General features: G+C 38.1%; 5 protein-coding genes across 7 annotated transcripts; 3 read left to right on the plus strand and 2 right to left on the minus strand.

Moving 5' to 3' along the window:
* Positions 1 to 1,543: 1,543 nt before the first annotated feature.
* On the plus strand, positions 1,544 to 6,782 carry LOC117375378 (tripartite motif-containing protein 16-like). The gene is made up of 6 exons (XM_033971676.2): positions 1,544 to 2,085; positions 3,383 to 3,478; positions 3,917 to 4,150; positions 4,719 to 4,890; positions 5,829 to 5,903; positions 6,093 to 6,782. Exons 1-6 carry the CDS (start codon positions 1,708 to 1,710, stop codon positions 6,635 to 6,637), a joined length of 1,500 nt encoding a protein of 499 aa, XP_033827567.1. The 5' UTR covers positions 1,544 to 1,707; the 3' UTR covers positions 6,638 to 6,782.
* A 284-nt stretch (positions 6,783 to 7,066) lies between these two features.
* amn (amnion associated transmembrane protein) lies at positions 7,067 to 8,967 on the minus strand. Its single transcript, XM_033970963.2, has 2 exons — positions 8,949 to 8,967; positions 7,067 to 8,565 (listed from the first exon to the last, which is right to left on the minus strand). The coding sequence occupies exons 1-2, from the start codon at positions 8,965 to 8,967 to the stop codon at positions 7,067 to 7,069; spliced, it is 1,518 nt and encodes a 505-aa protein (XP_033826854.2).
* A 494-nt stretch (positions 8,968 to 9,461) lies between these two features.
* LOC117374786 (proton channel OTOP2-like) lies at positions 9,462 to 14,432 on the plus strand. Of its 3 annotated transcripts, none has more exons than XM_055223599.1 (7): positions 9,462 to 9,582; positions 12,183 to 12,547; positions 12,619 to 12,761; positions 12,835 to 12,893; positions 13,090 to 13,214; positions 13,299 to 14,104; positions 14,173 to 14,432. In XM_055223599.1, the coding sequence occupies exons 1-7, from the start codon at positions 9,527 to 9,529 to the stop codon at positions 14,341 to 14,343; spliced, it is 1,725 nt and encodes a 574-aa protein (XP_055079574.1). In that variant the 5' UTR covers positions 9,462 to 9,526; the 3' UTR covers positions 14,344 to 14,432. The 3 variants fall into 3 exon arrangements, with proteins under 3 accessions (XP_055079574.1, XP_033826853.1, XP_055079575.1); XM_033970962.2 differs by lacking the exon at positions 9,462 to 9,582 and adding an exon at positions 11,888 to 12,076; XM_055223600.1 differs by lacking the exon at positions 9,462 to 9,582 and having other exon boundaries at positions 12,246 to 12,313; positions 12,493 to 12,547; positions 14,173 to 14,382.
* A 791-nt stretch (positions 14,433 to 15,223) lies between these two features.
* hid1a (HID1 domain containing a) lies at positions 15,224 to 20,351 on the minus strand. The gene is made up of 19 exons (XM_033970961.2): positions 20,134 to 20,351; positions 19,525 to 19,674; positions 19,022 to 19,192; positions 18,804 to 18,920; positions 18,245 to 18,351; positions 18,042 to 18,158; positions 17,751 to 17,958; positions 17,623 to 17,679; positions 17,373 to 17,513; positions 17,204 to 17,294; positions 16,975 to 17,126; positions 16,824 to 16,902; positions 16,533 to 16,697; positions 16,227 to 16,454; positions 16,002 to 16,144; positions 15,821 to 15,907; positions 15,651 to 15,742; positions 15,405 to 15,563; positions 15,224 to 15,331 (listed from the first exon to the last, which is right to left on the minus strand). Exons 1-19 carry the CDS (start codon positions 20,197 to 20,199, stop codon positions 15,268 to 15,270), a joined length of 2,394 nt encoding a protein of 797 aa, XP_033826852.1. The 5' UTR covers positions 20,200 to 20,351; the 3' UTR covers positions 15,224 to 15,267.
* On the plus strand, positions 20,316 to 23,234 carry LOC117374789 (protein FAM104A). The gene is made up of 3 exons (XM_033970965.2): positions 20,316 to 21,235; positions 21,472 to 21,589; positions 22,079 to 23,234. Exons 1-3 carry the CDS (start codon positions 21,219 to 21,221, stop codon positions 22,316 to 22,318), a joined length of 375 nt encoding a protein of 124 aa, XP_033826856.1. The 5' UTR covers positions 20,316 to 21,218; the 3' UTR covers positions 22,319 to 23,234.
* The last annotated feature ends 791 nt before the right edge of the window (positions 23,235 to 24,025 follow it).

Here is a 24,025-nt window from a genome sequence, read left to right on the forward strand (position 1 = left end):
ACATTTTACTGTGAAAATGCACAAAATAAATTATGTATTTTGTTTCATCATATCTTTGCCTCAAGTTTTATCCTCAGTTGGAATCTTTCCTTATCTAACATTTCCATTTTATAGTGTTATTGTATAACTTGAGAACTTTATTCTGTTACTCTTGATTCTTTAGAAATCAAACTGTGTAACAAACAAGATTTGTTTACAGCCCGGTACAACAGTGGTTCCCTATTTGGGGGTTGGGACCCCTGGGGGGGTGTAAATTTCTTTAATTTAAAAAACTATGTTTAGGTAAAATATGGTAAACATTTAGGTAAATCACTCAAATAAATAACATTTACATAACATCAATATCAAAACTATTTTACAATTATTATGTCTTTTAATTTCATTTTGCAATGAGGACACAATTCAGTTGCATAGTTATTTTAGGGGCCCCAGCCTGAGTAGTTTGAGAAAACCTGTGGCAGAGGCCATGTCCATGATTTGTCCAGATCATAAAAATTCAATCAGACTTTTTCTTTGTTTAGTTTGATATGAAATACAAAATGATGGAAAGGAATAGTAAGTGATTTCAGGATTATAGCTGTAGTTGCAGTAATACTGTGTTAATGTTTAATTAGACCATACTGTAGACAGTACTTACTCTCATTATGACAGACAGTACAGCATCCAAAATGTCTAGAAACCACATTGTCCTCCGTCTAGTGACTCAGAGTCACATTTAACAGTTTTCCTGTAAACCCTTGTTAAACTTTAATGGTGAAGGGCATAAACAAGCTCATGTTTGCCTTTCATTTATCGGATGTTCATCTGCTCCAATGGCATTCATGGAAGATCTAAACAGAGGAATTTATAAATAATGCTTTAGTTCCACTAAGACAAAATGTATAAATAGTTTTATCACAGAAAATATGTTGGCCCAAACAACAACACATCATAGAATGTAAACTATTGGTACTAAATGTCCCCTCACACTTCTTTATTTGCTCATTTATTGATGTTTATGTGACTCAATGCAGGTCAAAGGTATTTCCTTATTTGGTCTTTGGCAACAGTGGAAACCACCTGATACAACAGTTGATAATAAGCTGTACACACTGCACAGAGAGTGTGGTCTGTGAGAGAGTGGACTCCGGAAGTATGCTATCTGTTTTTACCATGCCTCTGACATGACATTGTTCCTCAAAGGAAACTCTCTGATCCTCCCCCATGTGACACTTCAAATCCTGTTAACTTGTACAACATTTTCCCCCAAAATTTCAATCTTGTATTATTATTATTATGTGCAAATCTTATAAAACCTTTGTATGCACTCAATTAAATGTTTATGGGTTTTTTTTTTTTTACCCTTTTATTTATTTTTACAATTGCAATAACAAGCAGTTAGCTACTTAATTTGTCACTTTTTTGAACAAAAATGAGAGGATGTCTACTCCCTTCCCATAATGTACTTGTCACTTCCTCCTCTCATCTCCTGGATCTAGTGTGTCTCCTAAGCTCTATGTTGCTGAATACAACAGGGAGGGCTGAAAAGTGACTACACTGTATGGGAACAAAATACCTTAGGCGTGGTTTGCATTTTTCTCCCTTTATTCGTTCAAGATGTGTGGAGCGGCCATCCTGTAACAGTGTAGCTGAAATCTGCTGAAAAGAGGAGTCTTTTTTAAGGATTTAAACTAGCAAAAAACACAACAAAAGGTTACTTATTTCACCATGGCAACTATCAACAACATTCCCCAAGAGGATCAGAGCGTAACTGAAGAAGGGGCCACAGAAAAGCCGCAGTTAACTGGAGACATAATGTGTGATTCCTGCATGGACATTCCAAGCGTTGCCTTCAAATCCTGCCTGACCTGCTTAGTGTCTTACTGCGAGTCCCATTTGAGACCTCATCTGGAAAATGTCAAATTTCAAAACCATCGTCTTGTTGAACCCCTCCACGACATCGACTGCCCCATTTGTGAAGTCCATTGTCTGCCCCTGGACCGCGTCTGTCTGGACCATGGCTTCTGTATCTGCTCCAGTTGTGAGACAGAGGTGCACAAGGGTCACATGACTGCATCACTGGTGGAGGCACGAGCAAAGATAGAGGTAACAGTGAGTTCATGTTATCAGCTGAGTTATAAATGCCACAAATGTTTATGTTGTGTGACGTGTTGTGTAAACATGTGAATTCTTACAACCCCTATTCCAGTGAAGTTGGGACTCATAAAAAAATAAAAAAATACCCCGATTTGCAAATCTTTTTTCAACCTATATTGAACTGAATAAACTACAAAGACATGATATTTAATGTTCAAACTGATAAACTTTATTGTTTTTATGCAAATATTCACTCATTTTCAATTTGATGCCTGCAGCACGTTCCAATAAAGCTGGGACAGGGGCAACAAAAGAATGGAAAAGTTGAGGAATGCTTAAAATCCATCTGTTTGGAACATTCCACAGGTGAACAGGTTCAGTGGAAACAGGTGAGTGTCATGATTGGGTATAAAAGGAGCATCCTCAAAGGGCTCAGTCATTCACAAGCAAGGGTGGAGCGAGGTTCACCACCACACCGCAGTCTAAGAACAACTTTTCTCAACGAACAATTGCAAGGTATTTAGAGATTTCATCATCTATGATCCATAATATCATCAAAATGTTTAGAGAATCTGGAGAAATCTTTGCAACATTGAATGCCCGTGACCTTTGTCCTGCGATACAAAGAGGAAAAGGACCATCCGGATTGTTGTCAGCACAAAGTTCAAAAGCATCTGTGATGGTCTGGGGGTGTGTTAGTGCCCATGGGAAAGTTGCACATCTGTGAAGGCACCATTAATGCTCAAAGGTACATACAGGTTTTGGAGCAACATATGCTGCCATCCAAGCAACGTCTTTTTCAGAGACGTCTCTGCTTATTTCAGCAAGTCAATGCCAAGCCACATTCTGCACGTGTTTGCGCGGTTTCGTAGTGAAAGAGTGCGGGTACTAGACTGGCCTGCTGGTGCATTATGAAGCGCAAAATATGACAACGGAGACCGCGGACTGCTGAGCAACTGAAGTTGTACATTCAGCAAGAATGGAAAAGGATTACTCTTGCAAAGCTTCAACAATTAGTGTCCTCAGTTCCCAAACGCTTATTGATTGTTGTTAAAAGGAAAGGTGATGTAACACAGTGGTAAACATGCCCCTGTCTCAGCTTTATTGGAACATGCTACAGGCATCAAATTGAAAATGAGTGAATATTTGCATAAGAACAATAAGGCTTATCAGTTTGAACATTAAATATCATGTCTTTGTAGTTTATTCAGTTCAACATAGGTTGAAAAGGATTTGCAAATCATGGTATTCTGTATTTTTTTAAGTTTTACTCAGCTTCCCAACTTCATTGGAATTGGGGTTGTAGATTGAATTGCAGGAAAAACAAGTCGAGATAACCCAGAGTGTGTCTGAAGCTGAAAGAGCCCTTGGAAAACTACAAGGCAACAATGATACAGTAAAGGTATGAGTTATCTGTTCTAGTTTTTGGCTTACAAAGGTGAAGATTTACTTCAGTACTTTAAGCCCTTTAACTTGTCTTTTTAGGAAATACTGTCAAAATGACTTTTTATTAAATATTTTATTCCTACCGCAATACCTTTGGTAGAAATGGGTAAAAAAAAATCCATAATCTATATCAGAACTGTCTGTTGTAGTGATTACCCATGTAAACTGCAGTTAGTACTTTTTTCTAAATTGGCCGAGTGAGTAAAGAAAGATACTGTGCACTACAAAGTCAGACTAGGACCAACGCATGAGGTGTGGTTTTTAAGATGTCCTCATAATTTGTCCATTGTTATCATAGTCAATTGTGGCTTATTTACTGTTAATAAAGTGTTTCTGCATTTGCAGTGAAAAACACATACACTTCTAAGTAATTGCATTTCTCCACTTTTTTCAGACATTAGTGCAAAATGTTAGTGCAGCGTTTGAGCAGCAGTTCTCCAGGCTGCACAACACTGTGGAAGAGGCCAAAAGGACGGCCATAGAGGTGTTGGACAGAGAACAGAGGCAGGCCCTCCGACAGTCTGACAGTATACAGGCCCATGTGGAGCAAAGGAGAGAAGAGCTCACCAAACTCCAGGCTCAAACAAACAAGCTGCTCAGGGCCAAGTCTAACATGGAATTTCTACAGGTATGACAAAGAATGCAATTTAAAGAAACACCAAAAGGGATCATTCAAAATAGATCAACATAATAACTTGGGCCACTAATTTGAAAAAAATAAAAATAAAAAAAAAATAACATTTTAAAATACATTTTATGTCCATAGTTGTGCATAAAAAACACAAACTTTTGCTGAAAAAAATGTAAAATGTCTGTATTTTGCTGATGATGGGGTGCATTATGTAACTTTTCTGGTGAAGGGTTGTCCATCTGCTTGTTTCCATGGAGATTTTATTTTTCCATTATATGACATTAAACTGATCTGCCTCCTTGGAGACAAGCGGGTACATTTTAAAAGATACTTTGTATTGGTAAAAACACCTGTAATGGAATAAATGATCAAAAAAGAGGACTGATACGTGCTGCGTGCACGTTTTTCTGTTCAGGGATTTACAATTCTATTTGCAGTAAACATGCATTTTTATAACTTCCAAGAAAACAGAGTAGGTTTGTGAAAATCCATTGTTGCATGCCATAATACATGCCGGAGGTCTTGTTTCGACCCATAACATGTTGCTCTGGGTCTTTTATTGCAGAAGTACTCAGAGTGGAAGAAAATGTCCCCAGATGTGTCTCTTCCTGCCGTTCATATTAAGAACATGGAGCATCTCTCCTCTTATGTGCAAACTGTAACACACACCACCAAACAACTGTGTGAGCTGCTTCTCTCAAGTTACAAGGAGAGCATGGACAAGGTGTTCAAAAGTGGTAGGTGGACTCCCAAATACTCTCTGGGTAGATTTTAAAGTAATTCACATTTTATTATAACTGCAATAATAATTAGGACTGGAAATCACAGGGTCCTTCACGATTCCATTGCTCACAATTATATATATCAGAGTTTTGTAATACATACAATAATGTAATTGCACTTAACATTCTGCGATTAAAATCACATTTTTTCAGGAACCAAATACAGTTTAGCAACAGTATTTCACAGTTAAAGTACAACAAACTAATGTGAAATACACATTGTAATACTCATAGTGAATAAGTTAAATGTATTGCATAAAAAGCAAAAGAAATTTGTAGTGCTATTATAAAATTTACCAAAAAAATAAATAAACAAATATCAGCAAATATATATCGACACAGCAGCCCACAATATAAAGACTGTATCATCAAATTTACTATCACAATATGTCAATATTTCTACTAGACCTATTAACCTTATTCTGCCATGCCCATTTTTGCCGTAAATGCGACTAAACTGTGCTTTCTTTGTGGTGGCACTTCTGGTTAAGTGGGAATCACATTTTTTTCAATGGAGAATTTGGAAAAAGTTTCACCTCAAAAATCTCATATAATGTAGGTTTATATCAGATTTGTGTGAAATGTTCATTGTTCATGTGACCAACAAGTCAACACTGCACTGCACTGATTCCCTGGGAGGCTTTAAAATGGCTAATAAAGTTTGTATAAAACATATTTACGCTCAAGATTAGCAGCCCCATGCAAATTAATGCATCCCGAATGGCAATGGCAGCGCCCAGGGCAACGTCCAGAATAAGGTGGATAGCTCACCCACCAGTAACCATACTTCTGCTTCAAATTACAACCTTGTGTATTAAAGTCACTGACAGTACTTTTACTTAAGTGCACTGAATGGTAATGTCATATTGATTTATGATTTATTGATTCATTAGGCTATAAAGCCAAGCCCAAGGATGCCGAGCCTTCACCTCTTCCTCTGCCTGTGACCAGAGAGGACTTCCTGAGATGTAAATATGAATAATTAACTTCCTACTCTGTGTGTGTGTGTATATATATATATATGTGTGTGGGGGGGGGTATGTATATATATATATATATATATATATATATATATATATATATATATATATATATATATATATATATATATATATATATATATATATATATATATATATAAAATGCTTTCTCTTTAGACCAAAAGAGCCTGACATTTGATCCCGACACCATCCATAACTTCCTGCGTGTGACAGAGGACCACAGGAAGCTGACCAACACCAGTCCATGGCAGCACAGTTATGTGGACAATGTCAGTCGCTTTGACTACTGGAGACAGGCCTTGACTTCAGATAGTCTGTATCTGGGTAGACATTACATTGAAGCAGATCTTAGTGGGGAGGGCGCTCACATTGGAGTCACATACAAAAGCCTAGGTCGTAAAGGAGAGCAGGTAACCAGCTGTATATGCCAAAGTGAATATTCCTGGTGCATTGGGAGAAACAGTAAAGGCTTTTCTGTATGGCACGCAGGTGTGGAGACACCCCTACATGTCACAGACATAACTACAGTTGGTTTATACATTGATTTTCAAAAAGGCCAAGTGTCTTTTTATAAAGTAAATGATCATTTTGAATTGCTGCAGAGCTTTGAGGCAGATATTTTAGAACCTTTATATGTTGTTGTGTGGCTATCCAAAAAAGACAACAAAGTGCGGCTTTATGATTCTAACAAAACATTTTAATTGAAGATAAAATAATATACGTTTCTTTACAGATAAAACGCCATTTAAAAAAATAAAAAAATAATTAATATTGTGGGAACATGTAATCACCTAGTAATTTTCGATTATTGTTATAATTTTACTTAAATAAAAATTCTACTCGCAACAAATTATACCCTAGATTGTACTGTGTTATAATAAAATACATTTTTCTACTATTAAAATCTGTATTGTAATTGTGATCTAAGATACTGAAAATTGGTGAATATACCACCATCTAGTGGATATTGCAGTGTACTTGAAAAATTCGATGCATCCCACTAACTCAGAGACTGAAAAAAAAAACCTTTAGACTTTAATGCCTTTATTGCCCTTACAATGTATACATTGGCATTTTCACATCATTTTATGTTTGTTTGTTTTTTAAATTGTAGCTGGTGATTTAAAATTTTATGCATTGAAATCAGTTTCCTTCTCATCATAGACTGGATTAACAAAGTGTACTTGGGACTGCCCCATTGAGATTGACATGTTGATTTCTGGAGCGTACAGACTGGGCAGTTCAGGCAGAACTGAGGGCTTGTCAAACATGGGATTATCAAAGCCCTGATCTAAAGGCCCACCTAGCTCTCCAGTGCTATCACTGCGTCTTCGTAACCAGCTCATGGATGGCATTGGTGGTAGTGAAGGTATACGGACAACCCTTTTATTGACCAAAACAACTAAAGTGATAACAAGTGTTAGCATGAGCAGAACTCCAAATATGACTCCAACTATCATCCCAGCTTTTCCAGACTGGTCACTATTGTTCCCAGAGGAGGCTTGGAATCCAGCTTCAACAATTCCTAAATTAGAACCATGAGAATTGGCATCTTTAACAATTTCTCTGGCTAATGCTTCTGCTTGAAAACCTTTATCTTTATCAACAACTACTACCTGGATCTCTGCCTCTGTTCCAAACGGGATGAAATCCATTAGTCTTATTGGCTTGATGACTTTAGACATGCCTGCCTGAACTGATTTGTACTTAGGAAGTGCAAGGAAAAGATGTTGTATTCGTTGTCTATAAGTCTCTAGTTGAAAGTTTGGAGCATACTGAAGGGTAACAATAGCCCCACAAACTTCACAACAGTGCCCCATGGGAAATAAAGGCTTTTTACACGAAGTGGGAGAACAAGTGACTGTACCACAAATGCGTTGGTGATTTGCAGAGTTCCCACAGGCACAACCAGTGGGGTCCTCACAAGATGGCGCACCCACAGTGACAGAAGATGAGCCATAAAACTGCAGTTGTCCTGTCTGGGTTTGGAGATACTGGGAAAACTCGCCGCCATCTTGGAACTTCTTCCCAAATATGGAAACAGATCTGACAGGTATTTGGGCTTGATTGGAACTGGTGTCCACTTTGAATGAGGAGCTGGGTTTGAAGATTACATTGTCATATTTACAAGGAATGCTCTCCTCGTGCACTGAAAATAGGAAGTTTTTGTTCAGGAGGTCATCTTGAGTCGCAGCTGATTGCCACAAGCTCGGGTCAAACCACTTGGAAGAATCAGGGTTTTTGAATTTGATTGTAGACGATTCACAACCAGGTTCGTTTCCACTGGAGACAAAAAATCCTGCACCAGAATTGAAAATGAACTCACCAAAAATAGGCAGGCGTAGTTCTTTGACTGCGTGGGCGGTCTCCACAAAAACAGACACTTTTTTCTCAGCAGCAAAATCTGCCACACTATTGCCACACGGGACCACTCCTCTGTCCCAGTTAGTCCCGTTCTCAAAGTTGGTGTCAGGGATCCATTGCTTGTACAGAGCATCTGCTGTACAAATGAGACAAAGAAACAAAAGCATGTCTACTGTTGTTGGCACGTTTGAGGTTTCTGATGATGTGAGGTGAGCTGTTAAAATGGACTTTGTATTATAATCTTGTGACAGGCACAAGCACCCACCTGACCAGGGAAGGTTATGGTCAGAGAAAGCAGCTCTTACAGCAATTGATCTGTCAAATATGAATAACTACTTAGAAATAAATTGGCTAAAGCTCATGAGTAATTTGTTAACTTAATATACAAGACATAATAGTTAAACCTATAGAAAAAATTGCTTTTAAGTATTGAAAACATAAACAAGAGAACAGCACTGATTTGAGCCTTTAGTTGTATCCTAACTAGAGGTGTACTAACTTTTCTGGTGGAGGGTTCACGACCTGCTGAACATGGAGAATGTGTCACAGTATTGGATAAATGGAGTTAATATGATTAACTGGAATCAAGAGCTGGACCACACCTCAAACTCCTCCTCTTCTTCAGCGTACCACCACACCTTAAATTACCCAGCAGTTTAAATCCCATCAACACAGTTTGTCTCAGTTATTTCTACCTCATCCGCCTATATTTATTTATTTGTCTTTTAGTCTTAAGACATGTACAGTGCCGGGCCACCTCCACTTCACCTTATCGTGTCATCCGTATTGTTATGACGTGGTCCTTGGCAGAGAAACATTTTTTATCTGCATGGAGACAAGCAGATGCTGCCACCAGGCTAAGCTACAGGTTAGATGTATAAGAGGCAAGCCTGCAACAGAATATTTTCAAGGTATTTTCTATGCAATATTAGATATCAATTTAATGCCATACTGTAAAACATTCAAGGAAACTCCAAAAAAAAAAAAAAAAAAAAAAAAAATCACACTTATTGGAGACAGCCCTCCCCCAGAAAGGTTACATAGTACACCTAGAATATCAATATCCCTGTACTTAGAAAAATATCAAATGATTTCAATAACCCTGTATTTTGAAAGCACCTTTGCTCCAAGGCCCTTGTGCTCATGCACTGGTGAAGGTAATTATAACAACAAATGGTGAAATGGTGCAAGATTTAGGCAAGGCTTTATGTGGCAGATGAGAAACCATGCAAAGAGTACCTCAACATATATTCCAGAAAACATGCAATAATCTCCTTACCAGGTCAAACAGGCATGCCCTCCTCACTATGTCATGGATGATCTTTTACATGGTGCACACGTCCCAGAAAGATCAACATATGCTTTCCCAAAACTCCCAAGAGTTTTGGGAAATATTTAAATCTTCCAGCTGGTCTTGTGATGTTTGGGATTCTCAGTCTTCTGATGGATGACCTCAAAATTTCCAACTATGGGCTACATTGACTGTGAAAATAACATTCCCAGTAATCCAAGCTTTATTTCTCTTTGTTCAGGTACAACACATTGTCTCATTATTGTATTTGTAAAACATGAATTATTGTTGGTATTTTTGTGTGACTCTAAATTGTTGCTTAGACTTACTTCTTTTTGACTTTTGTCAAAGACTGTGTACTATCCAACAAAAATATTACTTGGTAAGTACATGTAAGGGTGAAATTGTATCTAATTAAAAATAATAATAATAATAATAATCTAGAAATACTTTCTTCTGAGCAGCAAAATCTGCCACACTATTGCCACACGGGACCACTCCTCTGTCCCAGTTAGTCCCGTTCTCAAAGTTGGTGTCAGGGATCCATTGCTTGTACAGAGCATCTGCTGTACAAATGAGACAAAGAAACAAAAGCATGTCTACTGTTGTTGGCACGTTTGAGGTTTTTGATGATGTGAGGTGAGCTGTTAAAATGGACTTTGTATTATAATCTTGTGACAGGCACAAGCACCCACCTGACCAGGGAAGGTTATGTCAGAGAAAGCAGCTCTTAAAGCAATTGATCTGTCAAATATTAATAACTACTTAGAAGTTAGTTAAACCTATAGAAAAAAGTTGCTTTTGAGATAATTTAAGTATTGAAAATATAAACAACATAATAGCACTGATTTGAGCCTTTAGTTGTATCTTAATTAGAGCTGTTCTAACTTTTCTGATGGAGGGTTCACCACCTGCTGAACATGGAGAATGTGTCACAGTATTGCATAAATGGAGTTGTGGGGAAGCTGGCCAGAGGTGGTCGAAGAAGGAGGCAGACTCACAAAAACTTTATAACTGAAATTTATTACAGGGCACTGTGGAAAAAAAAAGAATATATATTTACAAAAAGTAACTGTACTTAACTAAAACAAAAACAACAGAAATTAAGAAACTAAAGGGGGAAACCCCCACATGTACCCAGCTTCCTGATTCTCCCCAAAAGACTGGCTTACCCTGCTTATATATCCTCTCAAACCAGAAGTACCTCCCCCAGGTAAACACAATTCCCTTCTCAGGTACAACATCAGCAGGATCTCAAACTACACTGCTTTAGTTCTTTGGGGCTAAATCCCATTAACTCAAAAAGTGTTTAAAACAAAACTATAAATACTTAAACATTACAAAATACAAAAAGACATTAAAACAAAAAGAAAAAGAACTTAACTCAGTTGTTCCCTCCACATGATCAAGCCCACGGCCACTTCCAAGCCTTTAAAAATGGCCACCACAGGCCACGCCCACTCTGTGTCTGGACCAGGTGGAGATTCAGGTTAATAGATGGATGTATTAAACTGAATTGACCAAAAAAAATATCTTTAAAGTAACAGGTGTGTGTGGTGATTAAATGAAAAGGTAAACTAACTGAAAAACTAAACTACATAAACCTGGGATAGTTATGATTATTTGGATATTGAAAAATGATTGTAAATAAACAAATGTGTGCATAAACAAAATGACGGTGATATTAAAAGGGACAAAGGCCCACTTTGTCACAGGAGTTAATATGATTAACTGTAATTAAGAGCAGGACCACACCTCAAACTCCTCCTCTTCTTCAGTGTACCACCACACCTTAAATTACCCAGAAGTTTTAATCCCATCAACAGTTTGTCTCAGCTATTTCTACCTCACCCTCTTATATTTATTTATTTGTCTTATTAGTCTTAAGACATGTACAGTACGGGGCCACCTCCACTTCACCTTATCGTGTCATCCGTATTGTTATGACGTGGTCCTTGGCAGAGAAACATTTTTTATCTGCATGGAGACAAGCAGATGCTGCCACCAGGCTAAGTTACAGGTTAGATGTATAAGAGGCAAGCCTGCAACAGAATGTATATAAGTATGTATGTATGTTTTCAAGGCATTTTCTTTGCAATATTAAATACCTGTAATTTAATAAATGCAACATATACATTTAATGCCATACTGTAAAACATAAAAAATAAATAAGAATCACACTCATTGTAGACTAACAGGTCACACCCCTCCCCCAGAAAAGGGGATCCATATCCCTGTACTTAGACAAATATCAAATGATTTCAATAACCCTGTATTTTGAAAGCACCTTCGCTCCAAGGCCCTTGTGCTCATGCACAGGTGAAGCTAATCACGACAACGAATGATGAAATGGTGCAAGATTTAGGCAAGGCTTTATGTGGCAGATGAGAAACCATGCAAAGAGTAGCTCAAAAGATATTTGAGAAAACATGCAAAGAGTAGCTCAAAAGATATTTGAGAAAACATGCACTAATCTCCTTACCAGGTAAAACAGTCTTGCCCTTCTCACGCCTGTTTGTCATCATTGAGAATGTTCAGCTCGTTCAGGTTAAAGTTGTTTTTCAAAGTCATTGTCAATGCCTCTTTTACAGAAAAATGACAAGTAATAACAGAATAGTTGAGGCTCATTCTTCAAATATTGAGAGTGCTTCTCACCATACCTATGTCCATGATGACAGTGCGGTGTCCATGGAGTCCACAGTGGAAAGGACAAAAAATACCAGTGGCAAACTCATTTCAGGAATAATCTGCATCAACATTCTCTTTCTGGGCTGTGCTATCGTTTGTGGCAGTGCTTTTAACTATATCACTATAACCCCCGTCCATCGACAACTGTATCTTATAATACTGCTGCTCCTCACTATGTCATGGATGATCTTTTACATGGTGCACACTTCCCAGAAAAATCAACATATGCTTTCAAAAGACATCCATGCAGCACCTGTGTGGCTCCGAGGTAAGGCCATTCTTCTACTAAGGCATTTATTCAACATTATTAAAGTTTTGGGAAATATTTAAATCTTCCAGCTGGTCTTGTGATGTTTGGGATTCTCAGTCTTCTGATGGATGTCCTCAAAATTTCCAACTATGTGGGCTACATTGACTGTGACAGTGGCACAGCTATTAAAATAACATTCCCAGTCGTCCAAGCTTTATTTCTCTTTGTTCAGGTACAGTATTTTGTCTCATTATTGAATTTGTAAGATATTAATTATTGTTGTGTAACTCCAGATTGTTGCTTAGACTTACTTCTTTTTGACTCATGCCAAAGACTGTGTACTGTCCAACAAAAATATTACTTGGTAAGTACATGTAAGGGTGAAATTTTGTATATTAAAAAATAAATAAATAAATAAATAGAAAGATTTATGAGTTATCCCGTTGAATGGACGTTGCATTATTTCTATATTTATATTCAACTCCACAAATGATACATGCTTCTTTTTACATGGTGTCAGAAAGTGTTTATTCTTTTATGTGTTGTTATTTTCACTTCAGGTGTGGACTTACAATCACCCTCTCAACCAACCTGGTGGTTTGGATGGAGGCAGTGACAGAAGAATCGCTTCATCAAACTGAGTTCCCTGAATTTTATGAGAATTGTTCTGATAGAATATACAAAGGTACACAAAGTTTTACATTTTAAACACATTTTGAGCAGATATAATGGATTCTATGGTAATGACATCATGCATTTCTTTTTCTAGTCTCTTATGGCGACAAAACATGCAAGTGCAACCAGTCTACTTGCACCATCTTCAAAGGGGCATACCACTATCTCTATCCCTTCAACATAGAGTACAGTCTCTTTGCTTCAGCCATGGCTTATGTCATGTGGAAAAATGTTGGTCGATTGGTTAGAGGCCAAAGCCACCATCACAATTTTAAGTTTCATGCAAAAGAGGTATGTTTAGGACCTATAGCAGGAGTCATTTTGGTTCTGGCTGGCCTTGTCACATTTGTGTTTTATGAGGTTGGAACTCAAATGAAAGAGAATAAAAATGACACAGGTTTGCATATACACTTTATAACCAATATAGTGATTGTGTGCTTGATGTGTTTGTCCACTGCAGTCGGTCTGATTGTGTACATTTTGGACCATAGGGATCATGTATCAGAGAAGAACCCAACTCGCAGTTTGGACGTGGGACTGTTAGTTGGGTCTTCTATGGGGCAGTTTCTGATCAGCTACTTCACTATTGTTGCTGTGGTGTCGACAGGAGTGACAGATTGTATTAACGTACTCAACTTAGCCTGGGCTGTTATGTTGGTGATCCAGATTGGATTGCAGAATTATTTCATTATTGAGGGACTGCACCGGGAACCATTTCATATGTTGCAACAATCAATGGTGTCCAACAGTTCTGCTGCATATCAACAACACACAGAGCCAAGTGTTGTGGTAGAAAATAGTCACCCCAGTTATCAATTCTCCTCTGCTGTGCATAAACTAAACTGGAAAAGAAGAGTCCTGAAGGAAGTCTGCCTCTTTTTGCTGTTGGCTAATATAATTGTAAGTATTATAGATGGTATTTGTGATAATGGAGTAATCTTTTATAATTTGATGTGTTTTATGCACAGCTCTGGATCATGCCTGCCTTTGGTGCCCGTCCTCAGTTTGATCAAACCATTGAGATAATCTTCTACAAATTCACAATGTGGGCCACTATTGTAAATATTGGACTGCCTTTTGGAATATTTTACAGGTTGCATTCAGTTGCCAGTCTTTTTGAAGTCTACTTGACATCTTGATGTAAAAAGGCTATGTGTGTTTTGTGTTTTACAAGTAAATATGCCATATATAGGAGAAAATATGTATTACAATAAATATTTTTTGTCACAGTTTTGTGTATTTTATTTAGGGAAAACACCCAACACATGGTTTTGTTAACATTATTACATGAATTGCACTGTCTTAACAATGCTGCCATCTAGTGCTGAAAGTGGCAACATGAGAGAACTTGTTCACCACTTTGAACTCCTCACTTCAAAAACAACAAAATGGTGGCATTTGAGAAACTGTTCCTTAATCATTTACTTGTCTGACCTTTGACCTATATAATTAGTACTAATAGAAGATAAGCCAATTTGGGACTCTTAACACAACTAAACACTCTGATATTTGAGATTTCAGCAGCTGCTCAGAACTAAAAGAGTCAGATATGATTGGATTCAATATTTGCAGATATGCATTAAAGAGCAATATGCAGTAAATATACAAAGAAAGAGAAACATTTCACACAGTTTGATGCGAGTCAATAAATATATTTATCATAATTTAAATAAATACAATTATAACCTTTTCACAAGCATAATTTACATAGATTACCTGCTTGGACAACAATCTGTTAAAATCCATATTTCACAAAGTACAAGAGGGCAAATTCACTTAAAGCTCAGCATGTACAATAAATAAACACAAAACTCTATGGGTCTATAAATAGCATTTTAACAGTTTTCCATGTTAATTAGGCTATGCAATATGAGTAATAACATTCTGAGGTCTCATAATATATAAAGATATGACACAGTGGTTATAGATATGTACTGTTTTTGAACCATCAAAATGTATCTCTTTTCAACATTTGTGGAAGTCCCTTTATAACAAAAGATTACAAAGTTTGGGAGAAAATGAAAAACACTGGCACTGAACAGGCTTCTTTATTATTATCAAGCCTACATCCTCTGTATCTCAAAAAGCCGGACATCTGTATCATACCAGATAGGAGGGTCCACATTGCTGGAAAAAGAAGTGAACTACTTTAGTCATCATATAGAAATCTGATGGTATTAATTGAACTCCTAGAACTTACCGCAAATACACAACTCCCCACATATAGGTGCGAAACCACATTGCAGTGCCAGCATTTGCCTGGTATTTCCTGATGAGGATAGGGTGAGGGACTGGCAGCAGGCCCACCAATGTGCCATGCTGTAAAAACTTGAGAATTTCTGATTCATCTGTCAGACCCCTAATGAGGAACAGGTGCATTTATTTTACTTGGATGTTACGTGTCAGTGTGTTTATTTCTAGGACTAATGATCAGAACGTTACACACTTGTCTATGCAGATCTTCTCCACCTGAGGGACCAAAACTTGCAGCAGCCTCATGATTGTCTGAAGGGGGAGTTTGCACTTCCAGGAGAGGACCTATGGCATAATATTTATCAATGATACAGTACATTCTCTATTTATGTTCAATCAAGAGTGTAAATGGCAGATGCTAACCCATTCTGGTGTGGGAGCCCAATAAGATGCGGAAGATGCACTTGACAAACGCCTTCTTTCCATTTCAGCTTCAGTGTAGAAAACATCCTGCAGGTGGAAAAAAATAAATAAATAACAAAGTAACTCAATTTAAATGTTAAACCAGATAGTTTGTTTTATCTATTTTGACAGAAGTGTCCACCTCATTGTCTCTGCCGGAGTTGGACTCTGTGTCACTGGTGCCAGCGGCTGCACTCGGGTCAGGGTGAGCAGAGTCTGTCTTTGGGACTGAGACCATAGTGCCATCTTCTGATACCTGAGATTTTTCTGTCAGTTTGTCAATGCCTGTAACATGCCAATACACAGGAAGCACTTAAGATATAATAAACCATTAAAAAGAGTGTCATGTTTAAGACGTTTCTGCTACCTGGAATGGCCACCAGACTGGTTTTCAGAGTGCCTGGTTCTGCTGGCACAGCTGGGCGGGAGCCCTCCATTGACACAGTTTCCTGGGAGCTAGTGCGAGAAATAACATCCGGAATCTTCCTCTTCTTCTGCAAAGCCTTCTGAATGGAGGCAGGATCAGAGGGCAGGTTGGCCAGCTGGTGGAACACATTTCGCTTGCGAATAATAGCATAGACCAAGTTGCAGTTTCCTGTGAACACAGGAACAGACTGTATGTTTTGTACTATACAAACAAAATGTTGACATATATAACATGTGCTACACTCACCATCAAATTGATATTGGATAATATTGTTAAAAGCCTCCAAGAGAAAGAATGCAAGGTGATGGTTTTGAGCTGCAGAAAATAAAAACCAGTTGGTGGAGAAGGCCTCCAGCAGGTGGAGCAACTTGTTTGCTGCCACCATGGAAAGACTCTTTAAATAGGGTGATACTGTAAAAAAAAAAAAAAAAAAAAATATATATATATATATATATATATATAATTAAAAACATAAAATTCCATCCTGAGAAATTACAATTGTGAAATATCTGCAAACTGAATTATTAAAAGACTCACCATTAACAATGATAGTGAGCAGGCAGTCAAACAACGGCTGAAGACGCTGGTGGCCTGTGGTGATAATCTTGTGGAAAACCTACACAGAAAACAAAAACCTTGTGTTACAGTACTGACATAGATGCATTTATACAATACTCAACAGCCTCACCATTATGAGAAGGTCTGCATGAGTTCCTGTGAACACTGGGATGTCCATAGGCACATTCAGGGAGTACGGCTTATTCAAGCGCACACCAAAGTTCCTTTCCCCACTCAGAAGCAGTAATATGAACACACCAATGTGCATTAGACCAACTCGAGCTAACGACATAGAACAAACAATATCAGAAGGACTGATAATAAATCTGAAGCTGAGGCTTGTTTGAGCAAGAGCTTACACTGATCAGCCCTGGCATCATTCAGATAGTACAGTATAGGAACCAGAATATCCAGCACATCACTGCTCTTCAGGACAAAAAACAGGAACTTCTGTTGAAAGAAAAGAGTTTTAAAATGACTAACAATCATTTAATTATATATTCATAATTCTTATTCTTGAACACTAACCTTATTAAAATCACAAAGCTTCCAGAAAAGAACAAGCAGCTCTTGATGAAACTGAATTTTCTTGGTGGAGTTAGGTAGATAAGTTTGAGTGAGAGGGTTGGTCAGTAAACGAGCCAAGCCTTTTAATACAAAGTCAAAGTCCTGCAAAAGTACACAATAGAGAATTGCTAACTGATTTTTTTTTTTTTTTTTTTTAAGAGTGATAATACTGCTTCTTTTCTTTTGAAAAAAAAAAACAAACAAACCATACCTCCTCTCTATGGATCCTGGACAAATAATTTACAAACAGATTTTCAGGACCTGCAAACTATATAAAACCCAATATTACAACACATTTAACCAATTTGCACATACAATACTATGTTACAGGCCGTCTACCTCATGTTCTTCAATGCTAGATGGGGAAACTGGCCTGTGAGGGGGCCCACCGTCATGCTCCAAAGTGACTATGAGGATTTGCACAGCCTGTTCCACCAGCTGCTCCCGGTAGTCCGAGAAGAGCAGGTGATTGTACGGAATACCAAATCCAACTGGATCATAGGCACAGACCACATTGATCAGAGAGGTAAACAGGGGTAGGGCATGTCTGTAAATCAAAATATTTGATTAGTAACATGCATACTTTAAAAACAGTATGACATATTTTTATATTTCATGTCTGTTATTTACCTGTTTTCAGTGGAACAGAAGAAGGTCACCCAAGGATTGAGGATGCTGTTGTCTGATGAAGGTGGAAGGTACATTGCCTCCGAAAAACAGGTCAGTAACAATCTTAGCAGCTCTGTCCTAATATAAAAAAAAACATATTCACAACTATCTATTAATGTTTGTTTTTTTTTATAATAGAAGTTATAAGCGGTATCCTGACTTACCTGTTGAGGTCATGGATGTAGTTGAGAGGTGGTGACTGAGCAAAGCCTACTCCTGCCTCCCAGATGTATTCACAACTGTCTATGGTCTGCATATTCTCCACAGAGTCCTGGAAATAACAAGAAATTGATCAGATCCTAAATACCTAAATCTTATATTCTCATTTCAGGCTTTGTCAACAAAAATTGTATTAATGAAAACGCAATTTCTGAAAACATTCTTTCCGGACACAAAGAGTCAAATGTGTGCATTCTGTATGGATGGTTGAGTGAGGATGAGCAACTAGCATAAAATGTATGACCACTTTATACTGAAGAACATTCTGGGACAAATGTTGAGGCAGTGAAAACTTTATCTACATCCTTTTACACCAGAGCTCAACAGTTTTTAGTTTCTCTAGCATTTTTTTCTGGTTTGTGTAAAGCAATCTTTTCTTATCTGTTTGTAGACTGAGTGATTGATCGAACAGGTGCATGGTTATGAAGACACAAGGAAGAAGGAAACAGCAGATAACCTTTGTCAAGTCATTGAATGTCAGCAGTTATGGAACTGGGTACTCACTGGGCCCCTTTTGTGGCTGTGGACTGTGAAATCAGGGCAGAAGAGCAGGTCTGCAATAGCAAGAAGCAGTGACTCAGCCAGTGGTCGAGCTCCGTCATCTTCATCCAAGTCTTCTGCCTGGAAAGAAAGATGTGTAAACTTATCTTCCCAAATAAACAGTACTGTAAACAAGAGATGCATGTGTCTTGTTATAGTATTGCTGTATTTCCAATGCTCACTCCAGCTCTTCCAGCACCGGGCACTGTAGACCAAAAGAAGCCTCTCCAGTCTTGATCTTCAAAAATGTAGGGAAGGATGCGGCTCAGAATTCGGGTGCAGTTCAGAACCACCTGCTTGTCCCTCTCTGCAGGGCACCCAGACTCGGCCCCCTGCACTAGCTTCTCAACAGCCTGTAATCAATGTGCATCGCTTGGTAATGCAGTAGTTTAAAAAAAAGCACAATTGTAAGCAGAATGAGTAAGCAAGTGATAAAATGGCACAATGATGGATAGGTGGGGCATCTAACTAATTAGACTGCAAGAAGACAGAATATCAGTTTCCTACAAAAGGAAACATTGGGCTGGTGGACAGGAAGCCAAGAGAAAAGGGAAAGGAAGCTGACTCATTATTCATGTGCAAGTTCAAAACACTGCCATGGTGACTGATATCTGCCTTTTTCAAGATCCTTCAAAGATCCTTACATCATCCTTGAGAACCAAAATAAGCTATGTCATATTTGTACCTTGTAGCAGAGGGTGGCTAAATTAGATGGGGACTCCTCTCTCACAGCTCTTATCTCAGCTGCTGGCACCAGTGCAAACACATCCTGCACTGTGGTGTTGCTGTCTGCCCAGAACTGGTCCCAAAAGGCGTCGTCTGTGGCTTCCACCGGCTGCAAAACATAGTAAAATCAAGAGTAAAACACATTTTTATGAATATAGAGCTATGAATTATGTGAATGTAAGGTTTGCCGGGGGCGACTCTAAACAACCCTATTGTATTTGAGTGAGTGGCAGACATGTTGTGGACCAGCTGGGCACCTGCCACATCTGCAAGAGACCAAACCTGCGTCATCAGTGCCACACGGGGTGACAAAATAAAAATCTTATAAATGGGCAGGGCTTTTATTTGTGTAGAATAGAATTGTCTCGTGTTCTGCCCGTATGCACGTGTCTCCTAACAGTAATGTCCACATGCGATGAATAGGCACGGTGAAAATAAAACGTCGGCGGATGATGTGTTTTCTACTGCTCCTGTTACATGCACGCGTCATTTTCTTGATGGTGCATCTCCGCAGGTCGTCGCCTGTCGCCATAAATTGTCTCTCCTTGATAATTCAGAATGTCCATACCTGTGTTTTTGTTGTCAGTTGTATCACCGCTTTTCTAAAATTCAGTTTCGAGTCGGAGCTTCCCATTGCGGTTATTTTTCTTCTATTCCAGATTGATGCCGCTGCTATGGATCCCTGATAATCTCCCTCCGTCCTTCCCCTTGACTCGTTGGTGGAGGCGTCTAGTCTGCGATTGGTTCAGTGACCAGGATGTTGCTTCCGGTTTGCAATCATGGCTGGCTGCACCACGGGTTGCTCTCACTTGCAATTGTTTTGTAGCTTAATAAGGCGATGTTGCTCTTGAATAGACTTTGAGATCATCAAGATTGCAATCACTAGGCCAGACAGACAAAGAGCATAACAGTTTGCAGTAATATTTACGTAAATTACATTTTTTTGCCCTATAATGACAAAATGAACGACTGTTTCACATGGACTGGACTAAAATTCAACCTTTAATGAATTTGGTTCAAACTACTAAAATAGTTACAAAACAAAACGTGTTTTCTATATGTGACACGTGAACACTATTTTAAACTTAGATAAACCGTAAAAATTGCCAGTGATTTTACGAGTGCCCGGAAAGCGTCCAGATGACTCAGCGCATGCGCAGTACCATGTAAACACAGATGACGAGGTTGCTGCGCTAGTTGTAGATGTGGCTAATTGTTACAAGTTAGCTAGCGTCAGATCAAAACAGGCAAATCTAAATGAATTGTACATTTGCTCGTTGTTTTCAGGGTGGCACCAGTGTAGCAATCTTTGAAGTAGCGTTTAACGACAGTTATTTGAAAATCATTTGAGCGCTACATTGTTTGCTAGCTAAATTATAATCTAAGCTAGTTTGCGTTTCTCACTCTAGTCGTTATCTCTCATTTCTTTTTTCTGTCGTTCTGTAGATAAGGTTGTTGTGTTCGGGAACATCGCAAAATGTTTCTTTAGATGTTCAGCTCACAATATGTCGTATTACATAGTTATCTAAGCAGCCAGGTCATTGGTTGGAGATAACTAGCTAATAACTCGGAACAAAATAGGCATCCTATGTCCTGCGTGGAATAAAGAATACGAGGGATCATTCTCTGAATATATGTGCACCCCATAATCCCATGTTGACAGAAAACAGGTGAGGAGGCTTTTTCAATACTCACCACTATATTAAACAACATTTGTTCTTAGAGTTGAGAAGCAGTTAGCCTACTGTGTTGTCATAGTTGCTAACGTCCCATGATTGCATAGATTATTAAGTACTTCCAAGAACTGCAACCGTATTGTAACAGACTAAACCAATATCGACTTTAACTACACAAATAAAAATGCATTCTTAAAAAGTAAGACCTGTGCTGTATTGCATTTAAACAGGAAGCGAGCTCGCAGTGGGGGAGAAGTGGAGAATGGACACCTTTTACCCCAAGCCAAACGACAGAGCAGGGGTCAGCCTGTCTCTCCAGAGCCGGGCCGAGATGCCTGGGACTCAGAGGTACAGTGCAGTCCTCTTTTGAAATTTTCACTCCCAATGGATAGAGCTCTGAGAAGATAAGATTATTGGGGTAGCTTTTGTCTTTATCTATGTATATACACTATGACAGTGCATCTTAAGAAGTGCACATTTATGCCATCTAATATAAGTAAAACCTGTACTGATTGTATGTTTTTTTTTTCATTTGTTTAACTTGATGAAATCTTTGTTTTGTCAGTTTTGTTACATCTGCCCACAGCTAATGTCTGTGCTTCTAAACTAGAGACCTTATAATTGTTAGTTGTTTCTTGTTAATTGGTCTTACATTTCTTTTAGCATATAATATAACGTTGCACTGCCAGTATTTGTGCGCTGTTTGTAGTCAACACGATTTTCATTTAATAACACTATTCAACAATGTAATATGCACACTCCCAAACAGATTCTCAGAGCAGTTGCATACGTTGAATTTCTGCCTGGTTGACTAATCATGTCGTGTTTTTTTTTCAGTCTTCCAACAGTGAGACCAGCAGCAGTATCAGCAGTCCGGAGCACTTGGTTGCTGGCTCCTCCAGTCAGTGTGCTGTGGGTCCATGCAGTCCTTTAAGTTCAACAGAGGTCCCCACCTTGGATGTGGGTCGCCCTTCAAACCTGGTTTCTTATCAGCACATTAACCGCATCCTTAAAGAAGCGCACTTCCAGAGCCTGCAGTGTAGAGGTCTGCATCGAGACACACACCAGACATGTTAGCCAAATCAATAACATGCTAAAATGCTCCTCTGCCCATTCACCAGCTGATGATGGATTAAAGTGGTTTTAAAGCATTTGAGCAATAATTTATAAATGATAATGGGACCGATTTTGTGACTTAGATGTATTTGGACCAAGTAGTTTACACGCTGCAGAAAAATCACTGTTTGACTTAAATTGTAGATTGATCACATGCATCTTGGATTTATTAGACTAGAAGGAAGTTGTAGGCTGTGCATTTAATGTATGTGATAGCACAGGGACCACTCTCAGGGATTTCATGTTTAGATTTTTCATCTCATTACGTTAGGGTCTTTACAGATGTTTTGAGGAACTCTTTTTGCACTTAGAAGTTAGACATTTACAGTTAAATCAAAGCGTTAGCATTAGTAATATAGTCCCTCATCCACCTTCCAAAAACAAATGTGAAATGTCTGTTTACTTGAAACCAGAACAACTCCATTTGAATTCTCCAATTGCAAATGTTTTCACTTTATTTTTTACCTAAGCAAACTTCTCCTCCCCTTCCCTATAATTTCAGCATTTCAAATATTAGACATCTGGGCCTTTGATTATGCACTATGTTCTGCTATTTAAAGGTTGTTATATAAGTATATGTGTGCACTGAACAACACAGCACTGCCTCCAAGTGGCAGTGCAAAGATTTTCTCTTTCACTCCATGATCCCAGACATTCTTTTTTGTGTCTGAAAACATTTGATGATGTATTTTTTTGTATTATATTTTTTCTATATAGAAATGAACATAACATTAATCAGCCATTGACTTTTTCTTGTAAATACCGTGCCATTTGAGAAATAAAAACAAGCTGTTTTTAACAAAAGACTTTCTGACTGGTGAATAGAAATGAAGGGTAGTTTGATTAACTGTTTTCTTGTCAAAATACCATCTTTGTTGCAAGTGGGCAAAATGAATAGAGATGCATTAGCCACAACAATATAAGGAAAAAGTCAACAAAATAGGGCTGGAAAAATTCCATTCACTAATGGGCCACAAATGGGGAATACATTTATAAAGCACTAACAAGTTGTAATGTTTTTAAATCTCAATTTTCCTTTAGTTTAAAATTTAAGGTGATGACACAATCCCAATTTCTATAGTGATTATTACTTGGTCCCTCAGTGCAGTCTCTGTGGACACAACCTCCTCCAAATAGCCAGTAATAAATGACTCCCCATGCACACAGACCATCATTAATGAGATATGACCTGTGTCCATGGGAGGAGCAGCAAAAGGCTTCTTTAATTAGCACTCAACATGTCCTTGTCTTGTCACGCACACAGTAACAGATTACATACATTAATGCACCACAGTAACCACGGATACCTCGGTGCTGTTACCATGGACGACTCATTACTGGCCTTTCCGCTCTTGGCATATACCTTTACATGGTATTCGAGGTCAGGGCTGATAGAAATTCACCTTTTGAAATGTAATCTTACATTTTTAATACACATCTGAAAAATATATATTTGTTTAAATATTATATCAAATGAAATTAACTGAAAAAAAAATCTTTGGGGCTTGCCCTAGTTATTCCTATAACTGTTGAAACAACATGAACATGAAACAATACATTTGACAATAATTTAAATAATCAACAATAAAGACCCTGTAGTTAATTAAAAAGCTATTGTTGGGACATCTTTGTAACATATATTTAATATATATATATATATATAATATA

This window comes from Periophthalmus magnuspinnatus, chromosome 8, assembly GCF_009829125.3.
Source record: "Periophthalmus magnuspinnatus isolate fPerMag1 chromosome 8, fPerMag1.2.pri, whole genome shotgun sequence".
In the NCBI taxonomy this organism is placed as follows: domain Eukaryota; kingdom Metazoa; phylum Chordata; class Actinopteri; order Gobiiformes; family Gobiidae; genus Periophthalmus; species Periophthalmus magnuspinnatus.